At 37.5% G+C, this 10384-nt stretch overlaps 1 protein-coding gene across 2 annotated transcripts in view; it reads right to left on the bottom strand.

The window, feature by feature from the left end:
* The window catches only part of cpne5b (copine Vb), a 219343-nt gene that overhangs the window by 37849 nt on the left and 171110 nt on the right, over positions 1 to 10384 (bottom strand). For both annotated transcript variants that reach the window (XM_017358211.4, NM_201028.2), the window contains 2 exon segments: positions 7181 to 7234; positions 4943 to 5004 (listed from right to left, as the gene is read on the bottom strand). In XM_017358211.4, the coding sequence (XP_017213700.1) occupies positions 4943 to 5004; positions 7181 to 7234 (116 nt within the window).

Raw genomic sequence — 10384 nt, 5'->3', positions numbered from 1 at the left:
TATTGAGTCACCAGTTAAAGATTCACTGCTTCAGTTGATTTGATCAGAGGGAGTCACCAGTTAAAGATTCACTGCTTCAGGTGATTCGATCAGAGGGAGTCACCAGTTAAAGATTCACTGCTTTAGGTGATTCGATCAGAGGGAGTCACCAGTTAATGATTCACTTCTTCAAGTGATCCAATCAGAGTGTCTCTAGTTAATGATTCACTGCTTAAAGTGATCTGATCAGAGTGAGTCTCTGGTAATGATTCACTGCTTCAAGCGATTTGATCAGAGTGAGTCACCAGTTAAAGATTCATTGCTTCAGGTAATTCGATCAGAGTGATTCACCCGTTAACGATTCACTGCTTCTAGTGATCCAATCAGAGTGAGTTTCTAGTTAATGATTCACTGCTTCAAGCAATTCGATCAGAGTGAGTCACCAGTTAAAGATTCACTGCTTCGGGTGATTCGATCAGAGGGAGTCACCAGTTAACGATTCACTGCTTCAAGTAATCCGATTAAAGTCTCTAGTTAATGATTCACTGCTTCAAGTGATCCGATCAGAGTGAGACTCTAGTAATGATTCACTGTTTCAAGCGATTCAATCAGAGTGATTCACCAGTTAAAGATTCACTGCTTCAGGTGATTCGATCAGAGTGAGTCTCTAGTTAATGATTCACTGATTCAAGCGATTCGATCAGAGTAAGTCACCATTTAAAGATTCACTGCTTCAGGTGATTCCATCAGAGTGAGTCACCAGTTAAAGATAAACTGCTTCGGGTGATTCGATCAGAGGGAGTCACCAGCTAACGATTCACTGCTTCAAGTAATCCGATTAAAGTCTCTAGTTAATGATTCACTGCTTCAAGCGATTCAATCAGAGTGAGTACCAGTTAAAGATTCACTGCTTCGGGTTATTCGATCAGAGGCACTCACCAGTTAAAGATTCACTGCTTCGGGTGATTCGATCAGAGGCACTCACCAGTTAACGATTCACTGCTTCGGGTGATTCGATCAGAGGCACTCACCAGTTAACGATTCACTGCTTCAAGTAATCTGATTAAAGTCTCAAGTTAATGATTCACTGCTTCAAGCGATTCAATCAGAGTAAGTCACCAGTTAAAGATTCACTGCTTCAGGTGATTCGATCAGAGTGAGTCACCAGTTAAAGATTCACTGCTTCGGGTGATTCGATCAGAGGGAGTCACCAGTTAACGATTCATTGCTTCAAGTGATCCAATCAGCGTGAGTCTCCAGTTAACCATTCACTGCTTCAATTAACTGGGCAGATATTGCATAGTTTACACCTGACATCAAGGGATTCCCTTCTGTATTTAAATGCAGTTGAAATGACACAATACACCTTCTCAAGACAACACTATCTGTGCCACTGCATTAGATGCAGGTGGGTTTCTGTCACTATGCAGGGCTTTCCTGCCTCCCTCAGCGCTGCGCAGAGCCATGCACCTGACAAATGAGAGGGAGACACATAGTGACATGCGAAGATCGATTCCTCCTGTCCTTCTGTTTACCTCGTCCCAGGAGACACCGCTGTACTGCACTCCACTAACCCCTAATGCAGGGGATCCTTTTACAGCCTATTAAGTTTCTGGGCTGTGGAAATGCCCTAGTGCCACAGGCTCAAGCGGCTCACAGAAACAGAACAGCACTGCTGACAAACTAGCTCTGGATTTGCTCTCGTTATTAATGGAGCATTGATGAAAAGAAGAGGCAATGTAAAAGCACATTTCTACGTTTTATTCTCCTCCTCATACAGCTGAAGTCAGAATTATTAGCCCTCATTAGTTATTAGCCTCTCTATATATTTTCCCTCAATATCTGTTTAACAAAAAGCTGATTTTTAACACATTTCTGAACATATTAGATTATGATAATTAAATGCTTAGCTAGATTAATTAGGCAAATAAGGGACATTAGGCAAATCATTAAATAACGATGGTTTGTTCTGTAGATTATATAATAAAGTACACTTACCGGCCACTTTATTAGGTACATCTGTTCAACTGTTCGGTAATGTTAATTACTGATCAACCAATCACATGGCAGCAGCTCAATGCATTAAGGCATGTAGCGAAGTTCAAGACAATCTGCTGCAGGTCAAACCGAGCATCAGAATGGGGAAGAAAGAGAATTTAAGAGATTTGAACGTGGCATGGTTGTTGGTGCCAGACGTGCTGGTCTGAGTATTTTAGAAGCTGATCTACTAGGATTTTCACGCACAACCCTCTCTAGGGTTTACAGGGAATGACCAGAAAAAGAGGAAATATCCAGTGAGCGGCAGTTCTGTGGGCGCAAATGCCTTGTTTATTCCAGAGGTCAGAGGAGAATGGCCAGACTGGTTCCAGCTGATAGAAAGGCAACATTAACTCAAATAAGCACTCGCTACAACCGAGCTCTGCAGAAGAGCATCTCTGAACAAACAACAAAAGTGGCTGCCACTCCTGTAAGCTAAGAACAGGAAACTGAGGCTACAATTCGCACAGGCTCACCAAAACTGGACAACAGACGATTGGAGAAACGGTGCCTGGTTGGATGGTCGGTTCAGAATTGGCATTAACAACATGAAAGCATGGATCCATCCTGCCTTGTATTAGTGGTTCAGGCTGGTGGTGGTGGTGTAATGGTGTGGGGGAGATTTTCTTGGCACACATTGCGCCCATTAGTACCAATTCGCATCATGGATGTTGCAGCCGACAATTCTGCAGCAACTGCGTGATGCTATCGTGTCAATATGGAGCAAAATCTCTGAGGAATATTTAATATGAATAATACAAGTAGCTTGTTGAATCTATGCCACGAAGGATTCTCAAGGCTAAAGGGGGTCCAACTTAATACTAATACTAGCAAGGTGTACCTAATAAAGTGGCCGGTGAGTGTATATTGAAAAAGGGGGTTAATAATATTGACCTTTAAATGAAATAAAACAATGACGTCTTTCTCCAGAAGAAAAAAATATTATAGGAAATACTGTGGAAAAATGTCTTGCTCTGTTAATCATCAATTGGGAAATATATGCTATTAATTCACTTTAACTTTGACTGTACAGCAACAGAACCGAAGGTATGCTGACATTGGCCTGTTGCTAAAAGATTTTCTTCAAGGATATAAGAGCTGTGAAAGGGTTACATCTCTAGCTTTGAACAGCAACAATGAAAGCTCCGACAAATAAAAACGCTTTAAACTCAAATATTTTAAGCACAGCTGTCTCAAGATCTAGAGGCATATTTCAGATATAAATCAGGATGGTATGATGATGATCAATCAGACAGCCTTGAAGAGTTTTGAGCTGACGGATGCCAACAGAATGGCCTGTTCTTTAGTAAAATGCCAGCTAGTTTAGGAGCCTGTCCCTGCGTACACCGATAGAGTGTTCACAGATCATTAAGACCAACCAAAACTTGAAAACGTCAGCTTAGTCCCTGATTAATCAGAGGTCGCCACAGTGGAATGAACCAACAACTTTTCCAGCATGTTTTACGCAGCAGATACCCTTTGAGCTGCAACCCAGTACTGGGAAACACCCATACACACTCTCATTCACACAAACACTCATACACTACAACCAATTCAGTCCATCCAATTCCCCTATAGCGCATGAGTTTGGACTGTAGGGGAAACCGGAGCACCCAGAGGAAATCCATGCCAACACAGGAGAACATGCAAACTCCATACAGAAATGCCAACGATTTAAATTTAAAAAAGATTGAAATGTCTTAAAATATTAAACCCTTTTATAGAATAAGAACAATACACATGTATTGGCCACTGTAACAGCAATATATCTGTGTATGTACAGTATAATCAAAGAGCTTAGAATGACCAAGAGGCGACACTCTAGTGCAATATGGTAAACAGCCACTAGAGAGCATGGCACCCATTTTGGAATGAAAACTCCAATAGAACAACAGCATATCGTAAGTCTGTTAAATAAACTATTAAAAGTGCTGATGATTGTGATGGTAAGTGTTGTATTGTCGTCTCTCAGGTTGTATCCCAGCTTTAATGCGCTTTTTAAATAAATAAATAAAAACCAATACTGCTGCTTGCCATCGCGACAGTAATGAGATCCAATGGACGGCCGATCACTTTCACTCCAAAATGGCGGAATACGGGCTGTTGCTGGGCGCTGCTGTTGCAATGGAATGTTCTACTGAGTGTCGCCTCTTGGTCATTTTAAGCTCTTTGGTATAATTGAAAATATAGAAGTCATGTGACCCACCCTGTGATTATTAGAGCATCTGTACACACTTTCTAACTTAAGGGGGTTGCACACCTGATGCGCAACTTGGCAACACGTCATGCCACGCAACACCATGCATTTTAGAGTTCTAAACATAGATTTCTTTCAGGGTACACACACCAGCGCCGCAAGTTGGCAGCTTTCCACGGCACCCATCTGTGACTCAGGACACTGTTCATATTTCTGCCGTGCCACAGAACGCCATCTGAATAGTTTCATTTTAAATAATGTGCGCATCTGGTGTGCGATACTTCCAACTGTCATGTGCATGCTGTGTCGCAGCACTGAGTGGCACATTCGGTGTGTGACGACGTTTAGTGTTTTTGTCTTGCTTCTAGTCCAAATTATAAAATATAAAAAATATAAATATAAAATATAAATAAATATATAAAAAAATAAATATAATAAAATATAAAAAATAAAATAATAATAAAATAAAATAAAATATAAAAAAAATCTTTAACATTTTCTAGACAAGTTAAAATATTGTCTTGTTTTCAGAAATAATGTCAAAATCAGGTGAGTTTTCACTTAAAACAATTCATTTAATTTTCACTTATTGTTTTTGAAAAAAAAAAACATAATTGCTTGTTTGGAAAATGCCTTTTGATATAAGAATTTGTATATATTTGCACTATAAACAAGACCAAATTACTATACATGTTACATCACTTGCAAAAACATTCGACTCTCACTCACCCTCCTTTAATATAATCAAGGAAAGTCGACTCTGATTCCACTGAGAACGACAGCAGCGTCACCTGCATCAAAACAACAAAACACAACAATAAACAGATCAAGACTCACCACCGAATCCACAACAAAGACAGAAACATGAAGATGAGCGTGTCCTAATACCCCATGGAGCCAGACCAGTCTCAAAAATAATACATTTACAAAATAAAATTCATACACAATTCACATTTATAAAGTTGAATCCGTAAATTCTAAACACAATTCGTAAATACACAAAAGACGATTTGTAAAAACACAAAACAGGATGCGTATTTATGAATTGTGTTTTGAATTTATGAATTAGATTTGTATTTTTATTATTCATATTTGATCTATTTATGAATTGTGTTTTAAATTTATGAATTGAATTTGCGTGTTTATGACTTTTTTTAAATTTAAGAATTGGATTTGCATATTTATGAAATGGATTTGCATATTTATGAATTGTGTTTTGAATTTTAATAAATTGTGTTTTGAATTCTAAATTGGATTCGCGTATTTATAAATTGAATTAGCATATTTCTAAATTGGATTTGCATATTTAATACTTGGATTTGCATATTTATGAATTGGATTAGCATATTTATGAGTTGTGTTTTGAATTTATGAATTGAATTTGTGTGTTTATGATCAATTTTGAATTTATGAATTGGATTTGCACATTGATGAATTGTGTTTTGAATCGGTATAGCTCATGTATTAAATTGCGTTTTGAAATTACAAATGGGATTTTTATATTTATGAATTGTTTTTGAATTTATGAATTGGTTAAGCGTATTTATTAATTGTTGTTGAATTTATGAATTGGATTAGCATATTTATGAATTGTCTTTTGAATTTATGAATTTGATTTGCATATTTATAATTTGTCTTGAATTTATGAAATGGATTTGCATATTTATAAATTGTCTTTTGAATTTATAAAGTGGATTTGCATATTTATGAATTGTCTTGAATTTATTAAATGGATTTGCATATTTATGAATTGTCTTTTGAATTAATGAAGTGGATTTGCATATTTATGAATTGTCTTGAATTTATTAAATGGATTTGCATATTTATGAATTGTCTTTTGAATTAATGAAGTGGATTTGCATATTTATGAATTGTCTTTTGAATTTATGAAATGGATTTGCATATTTATGAACTTTATTTTGAATTTACGAAGTGGATTTGCATATTTCTGAATTGTCTTTTGAATTAATGAAGTGGATTTGCATATTTATGAATTGTCTTTTGAATTTATGAAATGGATTTGCATATTTATGAACTTTATTTTGAATTTACGAAGTGGATTTGCATATTTATGAATTGTCTTTTGAATTTATGAAATGGATTTGCGTAGTTATGAATTGTCTTGAATTTATGAAATGGATTTGCATATTTATGAATTGTCTTTTGAATTTATGGAGTGGATTTGCATATTTATGAATTGTGTTCTGAATATATGAATTGGATTTGCAAATTTGTAAATTGTCTTTTGAATGTCTGAGTCATGTTTTAAGTATTTATGAATTGTGTTTTGAATTCACGAGTTAGATTTGCATATTTTTGAATTGTGTTTTGCGCATGTGAAATGTGCTGTGCATGTGTGAGTTTTATTTTTGCAAATGTAGTACTTTTGAGTCTCATCTGGCTCAACATAATACACCTTGTTTTTACGAACGAGGCACTGAATGATGCATCAGACCCTCGGGGAGGAGGTGATGTTCCCGTAATATGCAGCAATAAGGCGACTCTGGCACGGCCATCAATCAAGGCCTGATGCTCATATCACATTATCTGTGCTGTGTTACAAATTCCTGCTTTCATATTCACTTGCATGATCTCCATCCACCCACTCACGCATTTAAACTCACAATGGCGTGACATTTGGTTTAATGTGTGCGTCTTGACTGCTATTTATACGTCAGCATCTACTATTTGTTGATTACAATGAGGCACAAAGGCAAGCGCTTAAAGACCATGTTTTATAAGAAGCAGTCAAAAAATAACACAAGCACAGATCTCTCTTGTTTTAATTAGCATGGAAGTAAAAGGGAAACTTGTTAATGTGGGAAGACATTTGAAAGCTACCGTCTTCGCTTTTTCTGTCACGTAATTGAACAGCGCTGTAATTAAAGGCTCTACACATGTGTGTGTATGTGTGCTCGCATCTGTGAAACTTGTTTGGCAAGCTACTCAGACAAAGCCACCACTCACCGTGCCCGAATTTACATATTTCTTCTTCTTCATCTTCTTCTTGGGATTCACCACCTAAAAAGCCATTAGAGGAGAAATCAGGAATCAAAATGAGCTCAGACAGATGAGATCGGGGTAGAAGTGAGATTTCGATTCATTAAATGGATAAAAGCACTCTTTCCTCTCGCAGGAAGGTGTCGGGGAAAAACAAATCAATTATATTTCCTCAGAAAAATGCCACCACCTGCGGAAGATGAGGGAAAAGCTGGAAATGAAAGTCTTGCTCTGCGTTAAATGTGATTTCACATCGAATCCTACAGTTGTCAGGCCTAAAATGTGTCATGGTTATAAAAGGAAAGGATTTTTTTATGAAAATATCAGTGGTGTTTGTCCATACAAAGCTATTGCTGGTTATTAACAAAGACTATGGAACACACAAGATGTGTCAATCCTATAGTGTTGAATGGGGAAAAGTGTAACTGTCAATAAGGCAATGAAGCCCATCTTCTAGTACAGGAGCCAATCAGTGATCACTATAGAATGACAATTCCACAGGGGACCAGACATGAGTTTCTGCAGATTTTCTGTTATACGAACATTTAGAAATGAAACTAAAACTTTTTTGTAATATGAAATGTAATCATAAGCGTGGCAAGTCATTTTGAAAAGCTTGATGTTTCCCCATTCAAACAGAATGCCCGAGCATACTGCCCTGTGAGGCATTTCAAAGATGGACGCCGAGTGAAATGACTCACCTTAAAATGACTTTATCTTCAAGGAAATTGAAGGTTGTTGTGTTTTGAAGTCTCATTAATTAATTAATTAATTAATTAATTCAATCATTCGTGAAGTCTCTTTCAAGATAAATGTTGTATGGTTTGACCAGTTTTAATAGAAACGCTTGCTAAGACTAATGACGCTACTGAAATAGCAAATATTTCATTACTAATATTATTTTGGTAACATTATACTTGCACAATAGCTGAAAGTAGACGAGTACCATAGATATATACACTAGATATCGCATAGGGACCCTGAGCATGCGTCAATAGCGCCGCCACATTGGTACAGTGCTCCCAGGACAAATGTCATTCAACCGCACTTGTCAAGACAGTGTTATTACGTGAAGATGCGGGACTTTAGCGCTGTCTACGGGTGTAGTAACGAGCAAACAAAGAAAACAAAGCACAAAGGCAGAACATTTCATAGGTAATATTAAGTTTTTTTTCTGTTTTTGTATGTTCTAAACTTTTGTGCTAATCAGGTAACGTTATTGATGATAATACAGTCACTTACTGCATTCACCATACGGCAAAGCAGCTCCAACTCGCACTTAATACTCAGCTTATGCTAGTTTTGTTGAATAAAATCAGCAAACAATGCAAAAGAAATATGACAATGAGATGCTTATTATTATTAATAAGCATCTTTTATTGTCGGCTCGTGAAAGAGTCGTTCGGGAGATTCATTCACAAACGAATCGCTCCCTCAGTCAGTATGAGAAGTGAAAGCAGGAGAGGAGCTGTGTTTCAGGACATGATCAGATCAAATTTAACAGGGAGGGTGAACAGTACATTTCTGTACACACAAACACAAGCTTTTTGTCAGGAATGCCCGTGCGGTCACTGATCCATCAATGTAGAAAAGTGATGTAAAATTATAATTTTCGTAATTAGAAAAAAAAAAATTACATGCTAACATCCAGGAAAACTCCCGATCATAGATATATGTGTAAATGTGTATATCTCTGGCTTTGGATGGCCACAGTCCTTCACTGTACCTTGGTCCCGCATTCATTTTAAAGGAGTGCTACCCTGTAGCAAGATGGCGGCGCTATTGACGCATTCCGTCCAATAGACAACAATAGGCCAGGCGACATCTAATGTATATATCTACGAGTAGTAACAGATTTACGAGTAGTAACAGATTTTAGTTAGCTTGTAAGCTAAATCTGTGTAAAGGCTGATTAATACTTGTGCATCAAGCGTATGTGTATGTTCCGGCCAAGTGTGCCACACCCGTTTACACTAATACATTTAAGTTTTAAAACAGCCTTTTAGAATGAAAACGATCCACATCCACACTGGCGTTTCTGAACAACTCTCTGTCTACATTACATCGCTGTTAACGCACATAACGTGACCACACACACACTCTGGCATGCACTGCAGCGTGCTTTGAGCACATCAACCCATATCAGACTGTTCATCAAGGATCTACTGCTGGATCTAATCTCACTATATTTGTAACCGTGATATTTAATTTATCTTGTTGTCTATATCTAACGACATATTCCCCGACTTTGGTCTTTTGAATCTATTACCTGTTCTCAGGTAATGTGTTTTGGCTGAGCGCAAAGTTAAGTTAGATTAATATATTAAGTATTGTGTCCGCGTATACTGATTCTGCAAATTTGACTGATTGTTTGCCTTTATTTCCTATACTGTATAAACTTATTGTACGTTATACTTTTATAATGGCCTTTAGTGATTATTAAACTGATATTCAGCAAAAGAGAGGGTATGCTCGTATTTTCAATGAAAATGAAAGGAAGCAGTCATGTTATAGGCTCTGTTTTGTTATAAATATGCATACAGTGAAGATGACGTCATATAAATATGCAGCTACACGACGCCACAACATGTTTAGTGTCTGTTAAGTTGTTCATATCAAAATAAAAATTGGCAGTCCCTCATATCATGTTTTTATTTTACTGTGAAACAGCGTAGCCAGGGTGATGTGAATGAGGTTATAGAGTACACTGTTGTCTTTGAAGGTTTACCCAACGTGTCCTCGGGAGTTTGTTTTCTATATCAATTTTGCGAAGTCTGAACTTACAACGAGAGGATGTAGAGACTGAACTTTCTGTAGGCTACTTAATATTGAAGAAAGAGCCCCAATCAGATAGAAGAATGTCTGCAGCCCTGCCTCCGTTTTCAGATGTCTTCGTTTTCCCCCATCCACACTGACACTAGGCAGCAGCGTTTTAGAATGAAAACAGCCTCTTCGGCGTTTTTAAAACGCTCCGTTTTGGGTGCTCGAAAACTCCGGCGTAGTGTGTACAAATGGCATAAGCTTTGCAAAACGTATGCGCTTTAAAACAAAAACGTATTAGTGTAGAGAGTGAACCTTAGAGTGACGCTCCAAGCCATTAGATCGCCCCCTGGGGGCTGGCTGCAGTACAAGTCATAAAGCCCACCTCCTCCGTGTTAATGAACGAGACTT

The sequence above is a fragment of the Danio rerio genome, chromosome 11 (assembly GCF_049306965.1).
Source record: "Danio rerio strain Tuebingen ecotype United States chromosome 11, GRCz12tu, whole genome shotgun sequence".
NCBI classification, from domain to species: Eukaryota; Metazoa; Chordata; class Actinopteri; order Cypriniformes; family Danionidae; genus Danio; species Danio rerio.
The sequence above is the reverse complement of the archived record's forward strand: the minus strand, read 5'-3'. Positions and strand labels throughout refer to the sequence as shown.